A 25,740-nucleotide genomic window follows, 5' to 3' on the forward strand; every position below is an offset into this window, starting at 1 on the left:
ACATGGTTCGTCGGAATTCCGTCGGAAAATACCGACGGAATTCCGACGACTTTGCTATTAATCGGAATGTCGTCGGAAATTCGTCGGAATATACCGACGAACTTCCGACGACTACAACGGTTACATTTTTTATCGGAATGTCGTCGAAAAGTCGTCGGAAAATTCCGACGAACCATATTTCGTCGGAATTCCGTCGGAAATGGCCGACGGAATTCTGACGACTTAATTTTTTTGGATTTGGTCGGAAATTTGTCAGTATTCCGTCACAAATTTCCGACGACCTTGGTGTCCGTCGGAATTCGGTGTGTTTTCTTGTAGTGTCATAGTTTCGATAAATAAGAACCAAGTCCAACGAATATAATGTGACATGGTTAGTGTAAAACATAATATTAGGAATTAATGAGTTAGAGAAAATGTAAAACTACTGTGTTTTGATCAATGGCATATAATTGTAATTACTGAGAAAAAATCAGGGTCATTTTCTATTTGTACTCCTGTTTTAATAGATTAGATGTAAAGACAGTGTAATGAACAGTATTGGTAATGAATGCATACAAGAATAAAAACCACATCAGAAAATTAAAAAGAGAAAGACACACATACAGATAATCAATAAAGGGCACACAGAAAAATTGACACACGTATAAGCACACAAATAGAACCAATCAAGTTGTTAAGTAATTTAAACTAAAGACGAGTTCGGCATAAAACTCTCTGGAATCCATCCAACGAGTTCGCCGTAACGTTGATCATTACCGGCGTACAAACAGCCTTCAACGTACGTCTCCTCGACCGAAAAATCCACGTCTTGTAGCTCACTCGAGCCGTTATATACACTTCCATTTCGATCACCCCTTTCATCTTTTCAACCCTCAAGTCCTTGGCATTGAACTTAGACAATGCCACGTTGTGTGACACAAGCTGCGTCTCAATCCTCGTCTCGTTCTTGGGACGCTGCTTGAAAGCAGATATCTCCTTGTGAGCCACGGACTGGTTATGGTGAGCCGTGGAGATTCGCATGGAGTGATATCTCACGGAGACGTGTTTCTCAGGGTTGTATGATTTGATCACATAGTTGAATTTGGCGCTAATGTGATCGTCCTTGGCTATGGCAAAATCTTGGACCGATGCGGCTTCGACGGTATAGGCGAGACGCTTTGGCCTGAGGGTGAGGTATGTGATTAATATTGCGAGACCTACGAGGAGTCCTAAGAGGACAAGGGCGACAATGATGCAGATGATAGGGTTCAAACGCCTACCAGGAAGAGGTTGATGTTGCGGTCGTGGAGGCGGTGGTTTTGGAGGAACCATTGCCAGAGAGGGTTGTGTACTCGTTTGGAAAGGTATATTTCTGGTTAATTGTTATGAAAAGATAGAGAGCAATGATTAGTCTGATTGTTTTGCTACGTTATATAAGGTGACGAACACAGATAGTTAGATTCTTTGCTTTTGTGTAAGGATTAGTCCCAAAACTATTCATGTAATTCTTTAAATATTCGGTATTGCTTGTGAATTAATTAAGAAATCTTGTAAGTTGGAAGATTCATACTTTTTGCTTATTTGTTCTAATTCTTTGCTTCTTGTAATCTCAGGCCTCAGAGCATCCACAACCATCAGAACCTTATTAAGTATCTAAAAAATCAAATTATTAATGTTTTTATTGCAATTAATTTAAGTAATTAATTTTTATTTACCTTTTTAATTTGAATTAGTATAAAAGTGACACATCGCCATTGAGTTTTTTTAAAGGTTTTTAGCTTTTTTAGTTAAAAATCAAGAGACGGTTTCTTATATTCCGCTAATGAACCCTACTCTAAAAACCTCCATTAATCATGCTCTGACAGTTTATGACTTTTTCTGACACATTTACTACTTTTTTGTATTTTTGAATTATTTTTAATTTTGAAAATTTGTGTTAGAACCCTCCAATAACCAAGGTATTGAAAATCGGACCGGACCGGCCGGTTGAACCGGACCAGACCGGTCGGTCGAACCGGTCCGCCCGTGACTTGTGAAAGAAGCCGAGTCCGGTTCAGTTTAAAACCCGAATTTAAGAAAAATCAGTGAAACCAGCTAAAAACCGGTAAAACCGGTGATCCGATTCAACTTCAAACCCCGGTTCTACAGAAGTAAAAATATAATTATTGTATTTCCAGTTGTTATTAAAATATAATATTCCATAATTAATGTTTGATTTTTTACTATTTAATTAGTTTTCTCTTGATTATATATATATTTTTTTAAAAACGTTTAAAAAATCTCTTTTTGAGTCTCATATTTTATTTTCATTTTGCTATATTCATAAAATTTAAGACTTTTAGTTGTAAAAATAAATAAATATGTAATTTAAACAGTCATTCATTTGTTTTTTTTTATCAATTTTAGTTGATATAGTATTCACTTGTTTATATAACTAAAATTATAATTATTGTTTATTATCTAATTAATAAAAGAGAATATAGAACATATTATATGTATAATTACATTTTAGGTCTTATATAGTGTAAATACATGATTATTTAGATTTATTTATTTATAAATAGAAAATCCGGTTCAACCGCCGACCACTTAACCAGTAGTTTTACCGGATCGGATAAAAACATTGCCCCTCTATTGGAGGTGCTCTTAAACCCAATCACTACCGGAACGAATAAAATGGAGACTACAACGTACATAACGTACATAGAAACCAAAAGATATACACTTAAGAACATGATTAACCCGGGGTTCTTAGGATGAGGTTCTTAGACCACCGGCAACGCGGGGTTTAAGTAGATCCTTAGCATTAATTCTTACTCGGGATTGATTAAAATATTAATATAAAAAAATCATAAGTTAAGAAAGAGTCCTTAACTAAGGAGATTAAGGATTTGGTCCTTGATGAGTTGGCAAAGCCCGATTGGTGAGGGTCAGGGTCGTGTTTTGTAAGGAGAGAAAAAAAAAAAGAAGTCGCGACAATTACAGAAAAAAAATTCCTCCGGCGAAACGAAAGGTGATTCGGCGATCTTCCGTGTTGAAGGGAAATCAGAGCGTTTTAGTTCATTATCTTTGCATTTGGAGTTGATGCATGTTGATTTCATCAATTTTTACGGTTCGATTGTGGGATTTTACTTGAATGAGGGTTTCAAATCGAATTAGGGATTTTAATCGAATTAGGGTTTTCGTCTGGGTTTGCTATTTTCTTATTTCCGATTCGATTCTTTGTTGTTTTCGTCGTCTAGGAATTGAACACATAATGAAAGGAATCAGAGGCAAAGATGATCTTACGGCTGCGTAAAGTTTCATTCTTTCTTCACTCAACTTTTTGATCCCTGTTTATATTTCCTTGTCTGAGAATCTTCAAGATTTGTTCTTTGGGTGATATTGATTTGATGAAAACCTGTTACAGACGTTGTTTCTGATTGGGTTTTGACAAACTTTGCAACATGGTCTCAGCCTCAGGTGGTGGGTTGGCGTACGCTTTTGTGAGCAAAGGCTTGAAAGTAAAGCCTGCACACGCACTCTCCTGGGCTGTTTGCTACGCTGTTGCGTCAGGAACAATGTATAAGGTGATTGATTGATTGTTCATGAACCAATACAAAAAGAGTATACATATCTTTTTACTTACCACGGGTTTTTGTTCTTCTTTCAGGTGAAGGAAACAATCAGAGCAAGAAGTAAACATTCCACCAGCACCAGGGGCAAGGCTTTTGATACTTGATCATATCAAGAGGTTCGTTTACAAGCTTCTCTACTAGACTAGTAGTACTAGTACTCTCTCACATGGATCAAATATATGAACTGAATCTAACCATTCTCTGTTGTTTTGATCAAATATACCAACCCTCCCTTTTATCTTATATGGTGGTTGTAATAACTTAGAATCTTGGAGATATAGTTTCGAGAGACGTAACGTAACCTTGCTAGTTCATTCGCTAAAACTTTATGTTTGCTTTTAAGTAAAACCAACAACGTAACAGAAACTATTTTTTACAATTTTTTTACTTTTAAAATTTTTTAAATGTTTTACAAATTTAATTATATTTTATTCTTAAGAATTTTATAGTGGATAACACCATTGGACTAACAAATATGATTAGAGTCCTTAACTATTCAAACAAGGATTTCAATGATGAGTAACACCATTGGAGTTGCTCTTAATCTGAGAACTCCGGGTTAATCCTCCAGGTTAATCATGGTCTAATAAGCATCATATTTTTTAGAGTACATACAAAAAGTCTTAAAACTCACAAGTCACTTAGTTTGTTTTTTAAACTATTTCTTCAAATATGAAAGCAAACCCGTATTTTACAAAAGAGAAGACACAAAACTAGAACGAAGCGACATTATTACAAACACACATAGAGAACAGACAACTCTAGAAACCCTACTAAGTTAAACCTTACCCTAACCTAACGGTTAAGTTGGAGAAAAGGAAATAACAAGAGACATACTAATTAAACTAACGCTTCTTGGCACCATAAGCAACAAAGTTACTAATAGCTTTGGAGCCTTCAGCCACGGCATGTCGGCTAAGTTCTCCAGGCAAAACCAGCCTCACCGCTGCCTCGATCTCCCTAGAAGACAACGTCCTCCGCTTTGAATAGTCGTTTAACTTCGCCGCTTCCACCGCTAGTCTCTCGAACATATCTCCCATGAACATGTTAATCACCGTCATAGCCTTTGACGATATCCCTAAATCCGGATGCACCTGTTTCATCACCTTATACACATATCTCTTGTACTCATCTCCGGCTACCTCCGACCTATTCTTCTTCCTCTTCTTTAACATCTTCTTCTTCTTATTCCCCTCCTTCTCCTCAACCTTATGGGTCTCCTTCGAAGGGACTTCACTTGCTGGAGCGGGTGTTTCAGGCGGCTGAGGGGACCGATCATCCCGAACGTCCACCGGAATCTCAACCTTATGGGTCTCCTTCACGGTGCCTTCACTTGCGGGAGCGACGGTTTCAGATGGCGGTGGGGACCGGTCATCTCCAACATCGACCGGAATCTCAACCCTAGTAATGTTTTCTTCTTCCACAGGAATGGACAACGGCAGATCCTGTGTCTCTAGCTCTTGTGTCTCTTGTGTGTCGGTCTCGGTGGTAACATTTGGAACTCCGTCCGTGACGGTTACTTTGATTGTTTCCTCTACTACTTTCTTCTTCTTCGTCACAGAAACCACTTTCTTTGATTTTTTCGGCGCCATATCGTCTTCGTTAGTAAAACCGTAATAATGTTCTGCGGTTAAATAAAAGAAGGCTTGTCGGGTTTTGTGTAACGGTAATTCTTGGATTGACATGTGGTGAAACGTGTCGTTCAAGATTGTAATGTTGGTGCTCAACTGCCAACTACGTGGTGGTTGTACAAAAAAAGTTAACTTTATTAAGGTGAATTACCCTTACAAAAAGAAATTAGAGTTAGAGAAACAGCGCTGCCGCTGAATTTAGTCATCAGTCACCTACTTGTATATGATATAGACACAAATATGTACTCTAGCTATTTTTCCCCACAAGAAGTAAAAATATCATTTTATCTGATTAAATCAATTAATAAAAAATAATGCAAAATGCAAACATGTCCATTTTGTATGTCGAGATATTGACAAAAAAAAAAAAGTATGTCGAGATATATACAAACATACAAAATGTGTAGAAAACATCATTAGTAGTATTACTGAGATACTATCTCGAAATGGAGTTCTAACTATTACTATATAACTTTAACGTTATGATAAAATTCTAATGTAATAAAATCAAATTAACTAGAAGATAACATGTATTTTAGCAGTATCTCGAGAGTATAAAATTTTGACTTGAAAATTAGGTGAGTTCGACAAGTTTTGTGTCTATCAATAAAGATCTCATGTGTGGATTTATGGTATTGACTTAATTAGAGGAAAAATTGCGTATATATAATGCAAATACACTAAAATTTGAGAACTCTTTTTCTTTTGTACTTTTACATTTATTTTATTTATTTTTAATTTTGATCCCTGTTTAAGAAAAATAAAACTTCACCCACTATTACTCTCTCTTAAGTTATTTTATTGCTAAATCTTACAAACAAAAATCCATATCATGTTTTGAGACATGATAATCAAATTGTAAGAGACAAACACAAGATCGATATATATTAACAAAAACTCTGTACATAAACAGAGTTACAATCCCATCAAAAGAAATAAATAAAACACGAAACGAGTTAAATAGTATAGGTATAGAAAGGATCAATGAATCTACACAATCAAGTTTGTGGAGAAGAAGAAGAAACACAGCAAGGATTCAGGCGCTATTACTCCTCCGTTTCTTACGGACAGGGATTGGGTCATGAACAAATAACGTCTCCACCTCGTGGCTCCCAACGTCGGTGGCTTCAAAGAACCGAAGATCTTTAGACAATCTTTTCTTCTTTGTCGGAGAAATCTCACGCGGTCGCTTTCTTGGCGCCGGAGGACAAGTATCCACCTCCGGAATCTTATGATCACTTGATGTTGGTGTACACAGAGATCCTAACACCTCTTCGTTCTTCGATTCTTCTTCTTCTTCTTCTTCTTCTTGTTTTCTTGGTTTATGTTCTACTTTCTCTTCTTCTAGGGGCTCGAGAACCTTGGACATGGTCACAGAGAGAAAAGGATAAAGAGTTTTTTTTTTTTTTTTTTTTGATCAAAAGGATGAAGAGTTTGTATTTTGCTAAATGTCCATGTATTAATATATTGATTGAATATTCGGATATATTCAATGCTTTTTGTGCAACTTAATTGTCATTTTCAAATTTTTGATCAAAATACTGAAAGCTAACGGAGAAAGCTTATCCAAAATAAGTCTCATGTGTATGGCTAAATACGTACAAATGCTTGGCATAGGATACCCATTTCATCGCTTAAAAATATGATATTTTCATATAATTGATGTGTCTACTTTCCGACTCTCCTTGGACTTTTATTCGCGTTTCGCAACCTATTGTCTAAGCCAATCAACTACTGCCATGTCATCCTCCACTTGTGTTTGAAATTTGCCCAAGTTAACCAATATCCGAAGAGATATTTATTAATGGGCTCAGAATATCCAAGGGCTTTTTCATATATGTCGCTCATACTTTAGCTAAAATAGCCCATTAAACAAAGTCTTATATTCTAATTGTCTTTACCTTCTTCAATAGGCCCGTTCGTTTACGTGTCCTGCGACATGCGACTAAGATTACGTTCGTTTACGTATCGCGCAACCTGCGACTTGCGACCTGCGACTAAACCTGTGACCTGCAACTAAAACTATGTTCGTTTACGTGTCGCGCGACCTGCGATCTGCGACCTGCGACCAGTCGCGCGATCAAAATTTTCTTAAGTTTTAGTCGCTGTTTTTTCGGACGACTACAATGAGAACCCGCGACTGGTCGTGCGATCAGTCGCGCGGCATCAAAACAAACAACAACCTGCGACTTGCGACATGCGATATGCGACCAATCGCAGGTCGTATGTTACGCAACAACAAAATGAACAACAACCTTCGACATGCGATCAGTCGCAGATCGCGCGATAGGTAAACGAACAGGGCCATAGAGTGGCCTATACTTTGGCTAAAACTGCCCATTAAACAATGTCTTTTACCATCCGGTTAACGGAATGGTTTTATTTTATGTCAAAAAAATAATCTTTTGTGCATGTAAATAAATAATATAGATAGTTTATTTTCCATCACATATTATATTATATAAAACTTGGTTCTTCAAAGTTATTAATTAACATGATTGCGACACATGACAATTATATATTTAAGATTCTCACATGTTAAACTATCTCATAATCTATATATATAAAAAAAATGTTTGTCTCCCTCCTGTTGCGCCACCTCACCATCCAGATCACAAAGTCGAGTCCTGGAGTGTCGACACGTGTCCCGCTTGCCAAAACGCAGCACTTCATTTAACGCAAGTTGTCGCACCTATCTTCGCTTTTCGATCAGCCGTATTGTTTTATTTGGGCCTTTTGTTTGTTCGATTCAACCAGCCCATAGATCAACCACACTGCCTGAGATATGTCACAATCACAACATAAAGAGATCAAAACACACACAAGCCCGGAATCTCTCAAATCATAAAAGTTTTTTTCTAAACACCATAAAAGTTTCTCTTTGCATAAACATTCAAAACCCCAAATGCCGATTCATCAAAACAAAAACAAAAAAAACCACAAAACTTTGGAAACATTAATACAGATCTCAGCATAAACAAATGAAAACTCATTGAAACAAAAGAAACAAACCCAGAAAGAAAAAAACTACTTTGGATATGAACAATGGAAGAGGCTGAGGAAAGATTACCGCTGTCTGCTCGCCGTCGTCCTTCCCGCTGAAGCCTCCACCGCCGGCGGCTTCTTCTCCATCCTCCTTCGTCAAAGTTTGAACCTTTGAAAATCTATAGTTTATCTTCTGAACAATAGCCACCAGATGATTCAATCTGCAATAGATAACAAACAAACAACATCAAAAGTTAAAAACTTTGTGAGACTGTAATGAAACTGTTTTAGTAGGCAACAATAAACATCTAATAACTATCCAACTTACTGAGGTTGCTGGGATGGAAAGAAACGTCGGAAAAATCACGGCGAGGAGCCTCCTCCGTCAGGCTTCATGTCCAACCTCCTCCACCACCAACAAAACCAAATCTGAATCAAAACTGACACACACACACAGACACAGACATAGAGAGAGAGAGAGTTAACCGTGAGGGAGGTCCGACACGAGAGAGAAAATCCGGCTAGAGAGGAGTCCTGAAGGCGAGCAAGAGAGAGGAGGGAGCGTGAGAGAGGTCCGACTAGAGATAGAGAGCTCCGGTGTCAGAGAGAGGCACGGGAGAGAGATCTGGCGTGGCGGCTAAAGATCTGAAATGAGTTTGTGTGACGGTGAGAAAAAATAAGTTGAGAGAACCAGAGTTTTTTTTTTCTTTTTTTTTCAAAAGAACTAGGATTCATGATTTATTTTTAGATTTTTAGATTTTCAGTTTTAGTTTTAGAAAATTATTATTATGTAAAATTTTAAATTTATTCTTTTATTTTATTTGAAACAAATAATATTTCATTGGAAAAATAAAATTTTCTTAAAATTTTAGGCGGAAATATCAGGTCCAAAACACAAGAAGATTTACTAGAAGTCTCCTCATAAATATTCTCACATCATTCTCTAAGTTTCTTTGTACATTGTTCCATGTTTTGTTTATTTGCACATGAGACTTATTTTGAATTATCTAGCCATCGAATTAAACTTTATCTTTAAACAAATAATTGGCGAAACTTAAATGTGTTAGTTTAAAAAAAAATGTGTTACAATCTCTTATAAGATACCAAAATCAAAAATACAAAATAAAACTTAAAACATACTAAACTACTGTATTCTAACGAAAATATTAAGCTAAAAGTATAATTATTTTAAAATTACAAATGATAGTTAAACTTTTTCTTGAAACCTATGAAAAAGACAAAAAATCATCAATTATGGATAAATTTTATAAGTTTAACAAATTTAGATATATAATCCGTGTGTTACGAAAATCGTTTCGTTATTAGGAAATAAAAAATAGTTTAGACCATTCATAAGAAACAACCCATAACCCCTAACATTGAATTATATATTAATCATATGAATTGTGATTTCATCCTTATAAAAACCATAAAAATATGGCAAAATGATCTAAATATAAAGAACGAAAGAAACACAAATATCCATTTAAAACACAGACCTATAATCTCAAACAATTATAATTTATAAAATATATATATTGATATATTACACGTACAACATATCCGGCGCGTAGCGCGGGCTTACCCTAGTTAATAATATATAAATGTAACATGATAATAACAAAACCGAATTGTGAAAAGCTAATTTTAGAAAGTATTTGATAGTAATTTTCCCTTTCTAAAATCCTAAACAAAACAAATTGTATAAAAAATATTTGATAGTAATTTTTCTTTCTAAAATCCTAAACAAAAACAATTATTGTAAAAAATTATTTGATAGTAATTTTCTATTTAAATTGTGACATGTGTTAAAATATATCATGATTAATAAATTTTACAAGATAAGTTAATAACAAAAACAATATTTTAAAAATTAGTTTTCTTTTCTAAAGTATTTTCTTTTTTACAAATCATATACCAAAAATACTTTTACAATGCTAATTTTCATTTTCTAAAATCATAAAGAAAAAATAATTGTAAAATAATATTTGATAGTAATTATCCTTTTGAAATATAATAAACCAATTTTTTTTTTTGTAAAATAGTGTTTAATGATAGTTTTCCTTTACTCAAATCCTAAGAAAAAAGATTTGTAAGATAATTATTTCAAATTTTAGTGACTAATCAAATTTCCTATTTAAATAGTTAACTTTCTGTTTAAAAATCATAAACCAAAAAGAATTACCCAAACAAATGCTCACATCTATACAGTATATAGGATTGAAATCTCTCATATTTTATCACCAAACTTAATAATAGATACACGAAAAAATATCAGGTGAGGTTTTCCTTGGTAAAACTCCAATTATTTTTACTATTATCTTTGCTAGATGCTGTCATAATTATTTGATGTTGTCGTACATAAGTAAATATCACTATTATTCTATGTAGCATAAATATAAATGACTATATTTGATTGTGTTTAATAGTAGTTTTCCTTTTTATATAATAAGATTATGTATTTATAAAATATTTAATAGTAGTATTTTTAAAAAAGAAATGAGTTCAAGATAATTACGAAGTAAAAGATATTATTTTAATAGATGTTTTCCTTTTTAGAAAACTTTAAACACAAAATTATAAAAGGAAACATAATTCCCATATTTATAATTATATACTAGTACTATTTTACGAATTTTATTTTTCATGAAAATATCAGAAGCGAAAATTAATTTAGAAATTATTTGACATTAGATCAGTTAAATAAAAACGTTCTTATTACCATATTATCGTAGTCTTACATCAGTTTTTCTATGTTTTTATATATTCAATTACAACTGTAACAAAATAATTATATATAATTATATATATCTAAAGAATATGAATATGAATATAAATTTTACTATCATTATCTTCATCATTCTAATCTTTATTTTTTAAAATTATAACTGTAAATCCAACATGAAAAAAACATCGAATAATCATATTAAAAACTGAAAATAAAAATTCAAAAGATATATCTAAAATTAAATTTCATATATTTAAAATAAAATTAGAAGATATCTACGATTATGTTTTCTTCAGCTCTATTATAACATATACTAATAAAATTATTTACCACAAAACTTAGTTGTCATTAATTTATCATGTGTGTCAGTATATTTTTGCTTATAAACAATTATTCTTACAATCAAGATTAAGAAGAAAGATGTCCTTCATCATACAATATATTTGTAGCTACAAGAATCAAATCAATATCCAAATTTTGAAAGTATTCATAGTTTCATTACTTCTAAGTTACATGGTAAAAATGCTGATTTAAACTGTTTTCTATTGGTTGAACAACTAAATTTGCATCGACCATGCAAATCAAGGCATATAAATAATAGCACATGCACACACAAAATTCTTTGACCTTATAATGATAACACAGACATCAGTAAATGACCATGAAAACATCAAAATATGTTAAACAAGAAGAATAACATAGCAAGTTAATGGAAACATTAAATAAAGAACTGAAGTAAGAGTATGACATTGCATTGACTCATTGGCTTTATTCAACTTTCAAGTTTTTGGTATTTCACTCTAATTCTTACTTATTCGGCTTTGGTTTGATTTGAATCTCCGGGTTTGAAATATTTTTTCTAGCCTTAAGTACAAAAGTTGTTATTAACTCGTATAGACACCACGACTATTTAAATAGAAATACTATCCACAACTTACGTGGCCAAACGAGTTTTTTTAATCTTAATACTAAAACTGCAATAATAAAATTTCTCACGTTTTATGCTCTTTATAAAATTCAAATATCAAACAAAACCCTGCATCACACGAACCCATATCTAGTATCATAATAATTAGGGGTGTCAATTTGGGCTAGTCCGACCCAAACCCGCTAAGCCCGTAAATATTTTAGCCCGGTCTGGTCCGGCCCTAAAATATTTTGGGACTAGAATTCAAAGCCTGACCCGGCTTTTATAGGGCTATATGGCTTTTCGGGTTTTTTTGGCTTTTCGGGCTTTTTTTGGCTTTTCGGAAAATAATTTGTCATTGTCACTTTAATCGTTTTAATACATGTAAATTTTCATTAAAAAAAACAGTTTCATTTTTTTGTTTCAAAATATAAAATGAGTTTAAACGTTTCTTTTTTATCAAAAATATTTTATTTTTCGTATGCTTTAAAAACATATTGTAAAAAAAAACAAATTTAATAAGATTTAAATAATCAAATATAAATTAAAACTAAACATATAAGAAAACAAAATTTATGATAAACATGGTCAAACATTTCATACTTTGTATATTGAAAAAAAAACACGTTGTACATAAAAAAAGAATTTACATTTGCAAAATTTAAAATGTGACAATCAACACAGTAATAGCACAAGGTTTTTTCCAGCATTTGACACCTCAGCTTTTTAGAAGTCTGAGGAGGTGGCATGTCAATAAATGAAAAAAGTTGTAGCACCAATAAGAACATTTCGTTTTTCCATGTCATCGTGTGGTGTTTTACATTTTCTTATTCTTTGATTTGCCCATGATGAATTGGAGAATAAACTAGAGACTTAGAGAGAGAGAGAGAGAGAGAGAGATCAGTTCGTCGTTGAAGAATGATGCCGAAGATGAAGCATCCTTTGGAAATTCCACATCGGAGGAAGTAGTGGTGTTGGCTGCGGATTCGGAGACCATCACAGGTTAGACGAGTCGCCTAGACCGATGATCGATCCCGCCCCTATTCAGTAGCTCTAGCTCGAGCCCATTTCTTACTTTATATGTCTATTCGTTAGGTTTCGGCAACGTCTAGAATGTGATCTTGCGGCGGCTATGGATGGTGTTTATTTCAATTTGACTGAGGAGAAAGTATCAAGCCCATTTATCTATGGCAATCAGCTTGTCTGATCCTTATCCGACAGAGAATGCATATGCAGCTCAGCTTGATGCTGCTAAGCGGATTAGCCTTAAGGTTAAGGCTCCGGTCACCGACACAGACTTGAACCAGAGAGTGAAAGATGGTTTTTGCGATGTGTATGTGATTACATCTAACTTTATTTCACAAGGGAGGATACAATGTGTATGGTTTTTGATGTGTATGGGATCTTCGAGCGATCTCTGTTTCAGAAAATGTAGATTACAAGGTGATTTTGAATTTTTGGTGAACCGGTTTATTGATCCTGAATTGAAAGATTGGAGAGTAGAGCATTTATTTTGTCTTTGGAATGTCCAGACTTTGTTTGTGGTTAGGTGTAAGTGATTTGACTCATAAACTGCAGATATAGTAGTAGAGTATATGTGTGGCCCCGTTGAAAATGCGGATGAAGCATTGAGAAGGTGGATGCATCGAAGCTATGAATTAAGGAACAATTTTACAGCAGTTCTAAATTATTTCAAGTTAATTTGTCTATTCTATCTAAAATAGTTGTATATATATCAAGTTACAAAAATAAATATTAGATATTGATTTCCTTAGATAAAAACTTTAATTATTTACATTATATCAGTTTGCATATTTTCCATATTACAAGTTACAATGAAATACGGAAGATATAATGAAATGTGCAAACTGATATAATATAAATAATCAAAGTTTCCACGACAAAAATATAGAAGATAAAAGGTTGCGGAAATAGAGCAAGAGGGAGTGTGGCATTGACAATGATAACAAAATAACTTTTGTGAGAGATACACAAGCTTTTTTATAGTAAATATAAAAATGTTACACAATATATGAGATTAAATTTATAAATCAAAGTGATATATTCGAACTACAAAACTTAAAAAAGAAGTATACATACAAGTTAATAGTGATATTCTTTTATTTTGAAAGGTTTAGGTTTATATCCAAATTAGACTAAATATGAGAGTTGATACCAAATACAAAATAATAAACATGTTCTTGATATTATGAAAGCACATATTTACCCTTTGTTTAAGTTTTAGTTTTATCCATAAATATTTATGTTCAAATTTTTTATACTAAATTAAATATATTATTTTTTTGTTTAAATTATTAATTCATATCAGTCGAAATATGATACTAAAATAACAGCTAAAAACAAAATATATGAAGATTCCCGCGGCGTAGCGCGAGTTATTATCTACTATATAAAATAACATTACCAAGAAAACATTCAACTCACAATTTGTAAATAAATACCACTATTTTTTTTTTTTGAAACTCATCGAAAATCACAAAGGAAAAAAGTAGAAGCCTAGAAGGTCACATGCGAGAGAAAGAACAATGATTTTAGTATTTTAGACGAAAACGTAAGTGCTGTGCGTTTTTCTTTTGCTAAACTTTATTTACCTTCATATGTACTTTAATTTTGAAGACTTATTATTTGATCCAAGTCGTACTTCAGTCCAACACCTAAAAAATAAAAACTACTTATTCTACTATCATCAAAATTATATTAAAACAAAACATATAACCACAAATACGAAGAAAACCAAAATATAAGGAAATAATTTATCTTATATATATGTTTAACATATGGACACTATTATATAAAACATTTATATACTTCTATTTCATTTTTATGTTATAAAATACTAAAGTTGTTATATCTTATATATTAAAATAGAAGTCACAACTTTGATTAATGTGTGATTTTTTAAAAAATGGACCTAATGGACATATTTATAGAAAGTCACGTTATATTTAATATCTAATCTTATTATTTAAATTTTGGGCCTACCAGAAATTTTTATTGGACTATCAATAATTGGATTTAAACAATAGATGATCAATTGGATTTATAGATAGTATAAATTAAATAGATATAATTTAATGTTGTAATACTATAACTTTATATGCTAAATATTTAAATATTTGTCGATGTTAACTTTTAAAATTATAAAAAATTTTTTTAAATAACAAAAATCATACTATCTAACAATGATTAATCTTTACTACCTTAAACCAATGAAAACAACCGTATTTCGAAACATTCGATAGTTACCTGGAAGACATCAAGCTTTTGAAAAGAAGTTTCTTCAACTCAGAAATCGTTCATGTACCTCAGACGAAGAATTTAAAGGCGGATAGTAACCGTCTTTCGTCGTTTACATGGATGCAGAGTTACCTATCTGGTTTACAGAGTCTATATGAGTCTGTAAATGTTTGTTGTCAAAAAAAAAAAAAACCAATGAAAACAAATTTTAAACCATATAGTTTATTTTAAAAATTAAACAAAAACTAAATGTTTAATTATTTACTCGATAGTATAAATCTATGAAGCGAAGAGTTTAATTTTTTAAAAACTTTATAAATTTGTGAAATGTTACAATATCTTTGAATATGACAATAAAACAATATTTTACTAATCTTTATATATACAGTTACGATTTTAATGATGAAATAATAATCCGAATATATATATATATATAGAAGAAGATACAAATACATATGAAAGTATGAAACAATCTATTCAATGAAAAAAATATACAGTAAATTTATTATGTTTTAAAAATTGATAGACACATATATATTATAATATATACCAAATTTGAATTGAAAACAAAATATTTATATAAAAATAAATGAAAACAAAAATCCGCGCGGTTGCGCGGATCGAGATCTAGTACTAATAATGATCAAACAATAAAATCATTAACAACTTTTATATATGCTTTATTAGAGTGAATAAAAATATCAAAATAACATGCCAATACAAATAATCGTTTGGATTGCAATAACGATAATATTTAAGTTAAAATATAAAATTTCGGGTTTTCGGGCCGGCCTTAGCCCAATCGGGCTTAGGTCCAAAATATCCAAAGCCCAAATGGGCTTAATTCGAAAAGACCCAATTTTTTTTGGGCTTATAAAACTAAGTCCAAGTCCGCTAATTTTTAGAGCTGGACGGACTCGGGCTGCGGGCTTGGACCCTGATTGAAGTTCGCTCGTTTTCAAGAATTCGATCTTTTCACATCGCCAGAACTGATAGCTACTGAATCGGAATTCGTCACGGACAACTCCTCGGGAATGGCGGTTCTCAGACAAGGGAATCGTTCCTCTCTAAATCAAAATTGGCTAGAATGTTTCCTATCCCTTACGGGCGAACGACGTGAATTGAAACGCATGGTGGATTCACAATCCACTGCCTTGATCCACTTGGCTACATCCGCTCGCTACGCGCAACGGGCTCCTCGCCCTTCATTTAATCTTCTCTCTGAGCAAAATATTTTAGGCTTGTAAAGATGAACAAATTTAGTTATAAGATACAAAAGGCTAATGCATATTGGAATTTATTGGTAAATTGGGCCAATGTTGGGCTTATATAAGAGGACTGATCTTGGGTCGGAGGCGCTCACCGCAAATCTTGAGCTTCACATTCTGTTAAAAAATTTCTGGTGCGAATGGGTTACATTACACCACGTCTGACGTCTCTATCTAAATTGAAAAGGAATGGAAAAAAAAAAAAAAAGAGGCAACACTCCGATCCCACACATGGCACCTTTTCCTTTGTCGCCTTCCAAATCATTAAATCAAAATTTTCAACTTTTTAAATTTCATTTTTTTTAAAAATAATTTCTCACACTCTGTCATCGGCCCAACAATTAAATTAATCTGTTAACCGATACCAAAACCTGCACGATAATTTTGAAGAAGAAGGAAGCAGATCTGCAGATTGTTTCCAGATTCTGATCGGTGGAGGAGGAGGAATAAGTTAGCACGGTGGTAGTAATGGCTTCGCTTCCGTCTGAAAACGGCGTTGACGGAGATGACGAAAGGGAGGAGGAGGAGGAAGATGAAGAAGAAGAAGAGGAGGAAGAGAACGGAGAAGAAGAGGGCGAGGAGGAGCCTCGCCTCAAATACCAGCGGATGGGAGGCAACGTACCTTCTTTGCTCTCCAACGACGCTGCTTCCTGCATCGCCGTTGCCGCGAGGATGATCGCTCTCGGTACTCACGACGGAACGGTCCACATCCTCGATTTCCTCGGGAATCAGGCGAGTTTTCCTCTCAATTTGATTTTTAATGCGCTGGTGGTTTGATTGTTCATACGATGAAACGAATTGCATTTCATTAGGTTCGCTTAATCTATCTAATTGTCAAATCTTAGTTCGGTTTAAGTTTAATTTTGTTTTTGGTTTATGATTCGTTGGTTCAGGTTAAAGAGTTTCGTGCCCACACGGCCCCGGTTAATGACCTAAGCTTTGACAGTGAGGGAGAGTATATCGGAAGCTGTTCAGACGATGGCTCTGTTGTTATAAACAGCCTTTTCACTGATGATGAGAAGATGAGGTTTGATTATCATCGCCCCATGAAGGCTATTTCCTTGGATCCGGATTACACCAAGAAGCAGTCGAAGAGATTTGTAGCTGGTGGCTTGGCTGGTCACTTGTATATGAACTCGAAGAAGTGGTTTGGTTATAAAGATCAGGTTTGTGAGAATCTGTGTAGAGTTAATTTTTTTTGCAATATCGTGAATTTGATAGAGGGTGACCTTGTAGGTGCTGCATTCTGGGGAAGGTCCAATCCATTCTGTGAAATGGAGAGGAAGTCTCATTGCGTGGGCTAATGATACTGGTGTTAAAGTTTATGATACAGCCAAAGATCAGCGTGTTACTTTTATTGAAAGACCCCGAGGAAGCCCCCGGCCTGAGGCTTTGCTTCCCCACTTGGTTTGGCAGGTTGGTCTCGGGTAACTTGATACATAGTTTACTTCTTTACATTCATCTTAACGTGTTCATATGTAACAGCTTTTGATTTAAAGGGATATATGCTTTTAATTATTTCTAGGATGACACTCTTCTTGTGATTGGTTGGGGAACATCTGTCAAAATTGCTTCAATTAAATCAGACCAGCAAAAACCAGCATATGGAACATATAGGCAGGTTCAGATGTCTAGTCTAAACCAAGTGGACATTGTGGCGTCGTTCCAAACTAGCTATTTCATTTCAGGGATTGCTCCCTTTGGTGATTCTCTAGTTATTCTTGCATATATACCCACTGAAGAGGATGGCATGAAAGAAATTAGCAGCACCACTACTCTATCTCGTCAGGTATTCTCTCCTCGTGGTTGACTAGGTGTTGCATGTGAAGAATAGGAACATTTTTTGCTTCTCCTTTTGGACTGTTGCTGAGTCTGATTCTAAATGATCCAGGGAAATGCCCAGAGGCCTGAAGTACGCATTGTATCATGGAACAGTGATGAACTTACAATGGATGCTCTTCCGGTACATGGCTTTGAGCATTACAAGGCGAAAGACTATTCCCTTGCTCATGCTCCTTTCCCAGGTTAGATTTTTGTTTGGAAAGTAATTTGTTTTCTTGGGGGAATGAAAGCCTGCCTTTCAGTACTTACTTGAAAATTTGAAACGAATGTAGGTAGTAGCTATGCTGGGGGACAGTGGGCGGCTGGTGATGAACCACTGTACTATATCGTGTCTCCAAAGGATGTTGTGATTGCAAAACCCAGGTAGATCTTTGTAGTCGCTGTTTCTTTTGTCCATGTTATTCTAGTTCTTTGTAAATCAACGCTAAGGGTCTCTTACGTGGTTTGTTACTTGTTAGGGACGCTGAAGATCACATTAACTGGCTTTTGCAACATGGATTCCACGAGAAAGCACTAGCAGCTGTCGAGGCTGGTGAAGGACGAAACGAACTAATTGATAAGGTACTTGTTCATAAATAATTAGTGACTAAGTCTTTTATTTGTCTTTGCACTATGATTCTTTATTTTGTTCTACACTTTTCTCTACTAAAATTGGATGAAATGCATAGCCTAGAGCCCTTCATGAATTTAATCAAACATTTCTCTGTTCCAATGGTTTAATAAGCCTAGCAGTTCTTGGTCGAGAAAACTACTGTCAAGTGTCAAACGTGTCTGTCTATACATTATATATGGTTTCACACACCTACTCGGCTAAGTACGGTTGGACTCGACTTGAAAACGCTTTATAGCGTATTCTCATTGAGATTTCGAAGAAGAATCGTCTGAGATTTTGAAGAAGAATATCAAAAAAAAAAAAAAAAACTCTTAACATTAACGATATTTATTTTACGGGTCATCTTGTATTCCTTGACCAACCTATTTTCTTTTGTCGGTGTCATTTTGGGTGTAATGATATCTGATTTAACCTAACGTTTTTACTTATTAGGTGGGTGCTGGGTATCTTGATCATTTGATTGTGGAAAGAAAATATGCTGAAGCAGCATCTTTGTGCCCAAAATTGTTACGAGGATCTGCTTCAGCCTGGGAGAGGTTTGAACAAATTAGTATCTCATATTTGCTAAGCGTTTGTTTTTTGGTTATTGTTTACATATCTGATATTGTGTGTTCTCTTGTCAGGTGGGTTTTCCATTTTGCTCAACTACGCCAGCTGCCTGTCCTTGTTCCCTATATGCCTACCGATAACCCAAGGCTCAAGGATACTGTGTATGAGGTTTGTATATATCAACTACTCTGTACGAACTCATCCCACTTCTTTCGTGTCACTATCCCTCCATGCAAAGAACTAATGGAAGACAATATGATAGAAATTTGGAACATTTTTAATCTAATTTTTTTTCACTCGTACCAAATATTTTTTGAGACGGTTTGGCGTAAGAATTATTTTGTGTTTATGATGCAGGTTGCTCTAGTGGCACTGGCAACAAACCCCTCATACCATAAAGAGCTTTTGTCCACCGTTAAATCTTGGCCACGTTCAGTATATTCTGCTTTGCCTGTTATCTCAGCAATAGAGCCTCAGTTGAACACATCTTCAATGACTGATGCCCTCAAAGAGGTCAGCATTGTCTCTCAGGTTAAGCTTGAGATTTATTGACATGTGCAGAGTCAGAGTTGTTTTATTCTTTCATTTATCAGGCGCTGGCAGAGCTGTATGTGATTGATGGACAGCACGAGAAAGCCTTCGCCCTATATGCTGATGTACGTGTGTGCTAATACAGTGATAAATTTCTTTAAACTATTTTACCCTGATTCTTCCGTGGACAGTCCTCTAAAATGTTCCTTTCCTTATTTTAATCCAGCTTCTCAAACCAGAAGTGTTCGACTTCATTGAGAAATACAACTTGCATGAGGCGATTCGTGGAAAGGTATACAAGGATTTATTTTTTTGGACAGTTTGAGACCTACTGAAAGCACTACATAGGGCTTTCCTTTGACGATCTAAATTTCTTAACCATCGTTAGTGTTAGCTTGACGTAGTGGTTCCTGAATTCACAATTCATAATCGGATTTCTTAGATTCACTGCTCGGATGTCATATAGAACTCCCATAATGTTGTCATACTGACCGGTGATTCGTTCCCTTATCTTATGTAGGTTGTCCAGTTAATGCTGCTTGATTGCAAGCGTGCCACTGCCTTGTTTATCCAAAACAGGGATTTGATTGCTCCATCGGAAGTGGTCCCACAACTTTTGAAAGCTGGCAAGAAATGTGATTCAAGATATTACTTGTACTTATATCTGCATGCGTTATTTCAAGTCAGTCCAGATGGTGGGAAGGATTATCATGATATGCAGGTATTTGTACTTTAACTCAATAATGTATAGATTGAATATTTTCTGTCTCTTTCTCCTTTTTGCTTGAATGTTTTCTTAAATATATACATGCTGCAGGTAGAACTATATGCGGAATACGATACAAAGATGCTGCTTCCATTCCTACGTAGCAGTCAACATTACAAGTTAGAAAAGGTAGTCAACATTACAAGCTAGACAACTGACTGAAATGAACTATTTCAAGGTTATGTCTATATGAACTTGATTTGCTGCAAAATCTCAGGCATATGAACTTTGTGTCAAGAAAGATCTGCTAAGAGAGCAAGTTTTTGTCCTGGGAAGGATGGGAAATGCAAAACAAGCTCTTGCTGTCATCATTAATAAACTGGGGGATATAGAAGAGGTAATTGTCTTAATACTTAAGTAACTTGTCTTCTTTCCGCATTCTCTGTAATCACTAATTAATGTTTTACTGAGTGGTTCTAAATAATACGAGCTATGGTATTTAAAATTGATCGATCTTCTGCAGGCTGTGGAATTTGTGTCCATGCAGCACGACGATGATCTCTGGGAAGAACTGATAAAACAATGTCTGAACAAGCCCGAGATGGTAAAAACAGTGTCTGTTAATCAAATCATCACAAATCAACCTCCATTCTAGGAAACTCGTGTCCTTATATTACTTTGGATTAAACATCTGTTCCTTTCCACCAATTTCAGGTGGGCTTGCTGTTGGAGCACACGGTTGGCAACCTTGACCCTCTTTACATAGTTAATATGGTCCCAAATGGCTTGGAAATACCTCGGTTAGTTTTAACTATTACCCTGCCTTGCTGATATTTATTCTCGAGTTAGTTCAGTCACATATTCTTCCTTAAGTATACATTGGCCGCTCTTCTATGTGATGCGAAACCTTTTGGTGTACACAAATCTATGTGTGCACACAGAGCATTGACTGAATCACGTGATTTTCTTTTTATCATTTGGTTACCAAAATAATATTCCCTCATTGTTTCTGCTATCAGATTAAGGGATCGATTGGTCAAAATCGTGACAGATTACAGAACCGAGACATCTCTAAGACACGGTTGTAATGACATTCTCAAGGTACAAATCTAGTGTGTGTCACCAATGTACCTCTTTTCGTTAGTCTAGAACAGTCTCCAGTGAATTTGACGTTGTGGGGTTGATACATGTGGAACTTTACAGACGGACATTGTGAATCTTCTGGTCAAGTGCTTCAACGAGGCGAGACGTGGGGTCTGCCTTAGCAACGAAGAAGACGATTCCCGTGGAAAGAGAGAAGACAACAATCGATCAATCTCACAGAGAATGGTAGTAGATAAATCATTGAGCATTAAGATGACAGAGGTGAAGTCGAAGACACGAGGGGACACACGTTGTTGCATGTGCTTCGACCCGGTGTCGATAAGAGGGGACACCGTGGTGGTCTTCTTTTGCTGTCATGCTTACCACATGACGTGTCTCATGGATGCTGCCTTCAGCGACAGCAACAATAAGACAGCCAAAGGTTCTTCGGGATATGGATACGGCTACGATAATGGTGTGGAGGAGGAAGATACTGAGGATGAGGAAGAAGATGATAGTAATGATGGAGACAGGTCCGGGAGGTCGCGGTTACGGTGCATATTATGTACTACTGCCGCTGCTGCGTCCGCTCGGTAGCGACTGAATGTGTTTGTGAAATATTTTTTTGGTGTGCTTCGATTTTTTTTTTCTCTTTTTAAAAAAGAAGGAAAATTTCCTTGATTGTAGTCTAAATTATAACAACAAAAGAAAAGAGAGGCGAGATATACATTGAAGAACCAATAATATAATGTATGCCAGAGTTTGTGAAAAAAATTCCCGTTCATATGGAATTTCAAGCTATTTTATGCATTTCAGGTAAAAAAATAATACAAGTACCCTAAAAATGCTTTAAAATGGCTGTCTTCTTGTCTTCTCATGATTAGCTGTATTGTATATTTTTCTGGTTGTTTTCTTTTCAGCACATGATAGGTTTTTTTCAGCACATGATAGGGTATTTTCTCATGTACTTTTTGTGATATCCATTAGGAAACCAAGTTACTAAAATCTTGGTTAGACACGGATGTGTTTCCAAATAAGATCATATATATTCACCAACCTTGCAATTAAAGTATGGAATTCACCAGAGAGATGTATGTAACAAATGAACGTTATAGTTTTGAACAAACCATTCTTTTTTTTTTAAGTTTTGGACAAAGTACAAAGATATTAAGCTTCAACAACGAAATTAAAGACATTAGCATATACTATATAAGCAATAACGCGCAAACTAGAACCAACGACCATGATATATATCACTCGCTTAGAATGGCCTGTTTTAAGGGAATACTGGGTGTATTAAAAAAAAGAAAGAAAAGGAAGTAGCCACCAAATGATTCGAGGTGATGATAGACCACCTCTAAGATGCGACTGGTTTTGAGGTGGCCTTCTTAACGGCTTCAGCGTAGGTCCTGTGCTGGTAAGTTAAGGTCGACTCAAGCAAGTCCCAAAGAGACGTCTTCGGGTTCCATCCTAATCATTGTCCACACCAAAAAAGTATCAGATCTCACCAAAAAAGTATCAGATCAACAATTTGGTTTGGTTATGATTGAAGAGACAGAGCACGAGGAGATTACCAAGTTGACGGTTGATGATGGTCATGTCTGGGATTCTCTTGTCGCTGTCATCATAACCCTCTCCATAAAATTCTTTGGAGCTCACGTCTATCGTTGGACTCTCAATTGCTGTCTCTCCACTGACTTTTGAGTAGACCTGTCCAATGTTTTTTTTGTTTTGTAGCATTTCAGCGTGCCATAGTATAAACCAAAATCAACCAGAGTCTTATTTGTGAACAAGTGTTCTCACCTTAGTCATCATTTCAGCAAGTTGTCTTACTGTCACTTCATTGTTTGGGTTACCTACATTGAAGATACGCCCATTGGCTCTCTCTGGGTTTTCCTGTTAAAGATCACCCAATCAATTCAGATGCAATTTCTTTGATAATAGTGCAACAAACGAAATATCAGCAGGGATAAGCAATGAATGAAACTCACAATCATCAGGAGGACAGCCTCAATAGCATCCTTGATGTAGATGAAGGTTCTCTGTGATTCTCCACCATCCACAAGCTTCAGAGGTTCACGTCGCAGAAGGTTCTGAAAGTATCCCAACAAAAGTAAAAACAATTAAGATGCAGCCACGAGAAGAAGTCGGGTTATTGGACTGAGACTGTATACACTTACGTTGCTAAAGCAGGCCAGGACACGAGGGACACCCTCGCTAGGACCATCAATGCCAGGGATGAAGTCCATCCTAGGTCCAATCCAGTTAAACGGTCTTACAATGGTGAACTCAAGTCCGTTCTCAGCACCCTCAGCTGCAACCACAAACAAAAGAAATGAGAACCTCTCTGACTCTAGCTACGTTGTAAAAGAAAAAAAACTGCATACCGTAGACGAGTCTCTCAATCAGTTGCTTCGCACAAGCATATGACCACCTCTGCTTCTCAATGGAGCCAAAAATGCAAGGGGATGTATCTTCTTTGAGTACATAAAAATCAGGATCCTGTAGAAAACAAGACGATCATCATTAGCATCATTTGTGACTGGTGAAGAAACAACTAATGACATGATCATCAGAGTGAAAAAGGCAGACCTGACGCAGAGGATGATCCTTAGGAAGAAAGCTTCCTATAGTTTTCCCATACACCTCACAGGTGGAGAAGTGAATAAGACGCTTGTTGTTCTCTGAGCAGTACTTAACCTACATTCACCACACAACTCATCTTAAGCATCCCCTATCACATTTCACAAAGTAAACATATCTTAAACATATACCACAGGGAGAGCATCGATGAAGTTGCTGTAGATAGTATCAAGCGGACGCGTATTGTAATCAGCCGGAGTACAAATCGCAGCGAGATTAATCGTCTGCAACGCAAAAACAAACAACAGATCAAAAGTTGAAAAATCCAATTCAGATCTGAGTGTGTAATCATCACAATCTCGAAGAAGCAAATGCACACAATAAAACAAGATTACCAGATCCGCCATCTTCACGAGTCCCTCGAGCCTCGAATCGTGCTTGATGTTGATGCGGTGAAACTGGATCCTCTCGGCCCACTCGGAAGTATCGGGCTCGAGCAAGTGCTTGATCTTGTCGTTGTAGACGTCGAGCGCGAGGACCTTGTGCGGAGTCTCGGTCAGGAGCTTCTCGCAGAGGTGAGAGCCGATGAAACCTCCGGCGCCGATCATGCAGATCGTGAGCGGCTTGATCGGCTTTCCGTCCAGATCCAATCTAACGGCTCCGTTCGCCATTGCTTTAGTCGGTGGAGAAAGAAAGAGAGAGAGAGAGAGGGAAGCCGCGTGATGATCTCTTAACAATGGAATCAAAATGGGTGTGGAAGAGAGAGATGTTTATAAAGACATGTGGAGGGATTGATGATGGATGCTTTTGGGTTCGTCGGTATAGCAAAAAAAAAAAAAAAAAAAACTACCAGTCTCAAGTCTCAACGCCTATTACTCACACTCCCACGTGGAATTAATGCTAGAGGATGAAGTTTTTGGAGATATTTGTTACTGATCCATAATTAATTATCCTTTGATCTGTAGATATTTGATATTTGTTGTCCTAGATATCCAATTTTTTTTTGGATTTTTAACCGGATATTTAATTTGATTCGTACAAATAAAAAAAATATAAATAATAATTTTTATTACAAAATAAAAATTATGTATTTAAAAACTTTTTAATAACTAATACAATCAAATTAATAAATAAAACACTGTAAAATTTATATAAATATAATATTTATATGAGTTATATATAAATTTATTCTATGTATATATAGGCATATAACGAATCGAATCATATATTTGTTCATAAAAATATTAATATTTATGTTTTGCTTTGGTTTTTATGGATATTTCATATTAGTATTTGATTTGCTTCGTAAATTTATTGATATATATTTTTAGTTCGAATCAAAATGAATATGAATCGAATCAAATCAAAATTTATGGATATTTTGTCCAGTCTTTTTTCGGTAATGTGTTGTATTCTCTCTCGTTTTTTTTACTCAGTTATTATAACATTCAATGATGGAT

At 35.1% G+C, this 25,740-nt stretch overlaps 5 protein-coding genes across 5 annotated transcripts; 1 reads left to right on the top strand and 4 right to left on the bottom strand.

The window, feature by feature from the left end:
- Positions 1–507: 507 nt before the first annotated feature.
- On the bottom strand, positions 508–1,368 carry LOC106343182 (uncharacterized protein At1g08160). Its single transcript, XM_013782329.1, has one exon. The coding sequence runs from the start codon at positions 1,309–1,311 to the stop codon at positions 688–690; it is 624 nt and encodes a 207-aa protein (XP_013637783.1). The 5' UTR covers positions 1,312–1,368; the 3' UTR covers positions 508–687.
- A 2,917-nt stretch (positions 1,369–4,285) lies between these two features.
- On the bottom strand, positions 4,286–5,188 carry LOC106293912 (histone H2B.2). The gene has a single exon (XM_013729545.1). It carries the CDS (start codon positions 5,186–5,188, stop codon positions 4,442–4,444), a length of 747 nt encoding a protein of 248 aa, XP_013584999.1. The 3' UTR covers positions 4,286–4,441.
- An 817-nt stretch (positions 5,189–6,005) lies between these two features.
- LOC106292930 (cyclin-dependent protein kinase inhibitor SMR2-like) lies at positions 6,006–6,660 on the bottom strand. Its single transcript, XM_013728599.1, has one exon. It carries the CDS (start codon positions 6,594–6,596, stop codon positions 6,264–6,266), a length of 333 nt encoding a protein of 110 aa, XP_013584053.1. The 5' UTR covers positions 6,597–6,660; the 3' UTR covers positions 6,006–6,263.
- Positions 6,661–16,561: 9,901 nt separating this feature from the next.
- Positions 16,562–22,488, top strand: LOC106295190 (vacuolar protein sorting-associated protein 41 homolog). Its single transcript, XM_013731025.1, has 19 exons — positions 16,562–17,105; positions 17,267–17,539; positions 17,610–17,789; positions 17,899–18,162; positions 18,265–18,397; positions 18,488–18,578; positions 18,674–18,776; positions 19,261–19,364; positions 19,452–19,545; positions 19,735–19,890; positions 19,971–20,033; positions 20,135–20,200; positions 20,429–20,629; positions 20,726–20,803; positions 20,892–21,011; positions 21,138–21,218; positions 21,329–21,414; positions 21,634–21,715; positions 21,818–22,488. Exons 1-19 carry the CDS (start codon positions 16,842–16,844, stop codon positions 22,292–22,294), a joined length of 2,916 nt encoding a protein of 971 aa, XP_013586479.1. The 5' UTR covers positions 16,562–16,841; the 3' UTR covers positions 22,295–22,488.
- A 321-nt stretch (positions 22,489–22,809) lies between these two features.
- Positions 22,810–25,070, bottom strand: LOC106343113 (UDP-D-apiose/UDP-D-xylose synthase 2). The gene is made up of 9 exons (XM_013782246.1): positions 24,676–25,070; positions 24,472–24,564; positions 24,290–24,397; positions 24,085–24,199; positions 23,878–24,011; positions 23,689–23,790; positions 23,501–23,593; positions 23,272–23,407; positions 22,810–23,167 (listed from the first exon to the last, which is right to left on the bottom strand). Exons 1-9 carry the CDS (start codon positions 24,949–24,951, stop codon positions 23,055–23,057), a joined length of 1,170 nt encoding a protein of 389 aa, XP_013637700.1. The 5' UTR covers positions 24,952–25,070; the 3' UTR covers positions 22,810–23,054.
- Between the last annotated feature and the right edge of the window lie 670 nt (positions 25,071–25,740).

The sequence above is a fragment of the Brassica oleracea genome, chromosome C5 (assembly GCF_000695525.1).
Source record: "Brassica oleracea var. oleracea cultivar TO1000 chromosome C5, BOL, whole genome shotgun sequence".
Taxonomy (NCBI): Eukaryota; Viridiplantae; Streptophyta; class Magnoliopsida; order Brassicales; family Brassicaceae; genus Brassica; species Brassica oleracea.

What these genes read in the sequence shown, in the direction of transcription:
- LOC106343182 (XM_013782329.1), bottom strand. Translation starts at nt 1,311, where the DNA reads ATGGTTCCTCCAAAACCACCGCCTCCACGACCGCAACATCAACCTCTT.
- LOC106293912 (XM_013729545.1), bottom strand. Translation starts at nt 5,188, where the DNA reads ATGGCGCCGAAAAAATCAAAGAAAGTGGTTTCTGTGACGAAGAAGAAG.
- LOC106292930 (XM_013728599.1), bottom strand. Translation starts at nt 6,596, where the DNA reads ATGTCCAAGGTTCTCGAGCCCCTAGAAGAAGAGAAAGTAGAACATAAA.
- LOC106295190 (XM_013731025.1), top strand. Translation starts at nt 16,842, where the DNA reads ATGGCTTCGCTTCCGTCTGAAAACGGCGTTGACGGAGATGACGAAAGG. An exon ending in GGTTTGGTTATAAAGATCAG is followed by an intron (nt 17,540 to 17,609) that starts GTTTGTGAGAAT and finishes GTGACCTTGTAG; the next exon opens with GTGCTGCATTCTGGGGAAGG. An exon ending in CCACTACTCTATCTCGTCAG is followed by an intron (nt 18,163 to 18,264) that starts GTATTCTCTCCT and finishes TAAATGATCCAG; the next exon opens with GGAAATGCCCAGAGGCCTGA.
- LOC106343113 (XM_013782246.1), bottom strand. Translation starts at nt 24,951, where the DNA reads ATGGCGAACGGAGCCGTTAGATTGGATCTGGACGGAAAGCCGATCAAG. An exon ending in AGGATCATCCTCTGCGTCAG is followed by an intron (nt 24,200 to 24,289) that starts GTCTGCCTTTTT and finishes TGTTTTCTACAG; the next exon opens with GATCCTGATTTTTATGTACT. An exon ending in AGGCTGTCCTCCTGATGATT is followed by an intron (nt 23,594 to 23,688) that starts GTGAGTTTCATT and finishes GATCTTTAACAG; the next exon opens with GAAAACCCAGAGAGAGCCAA.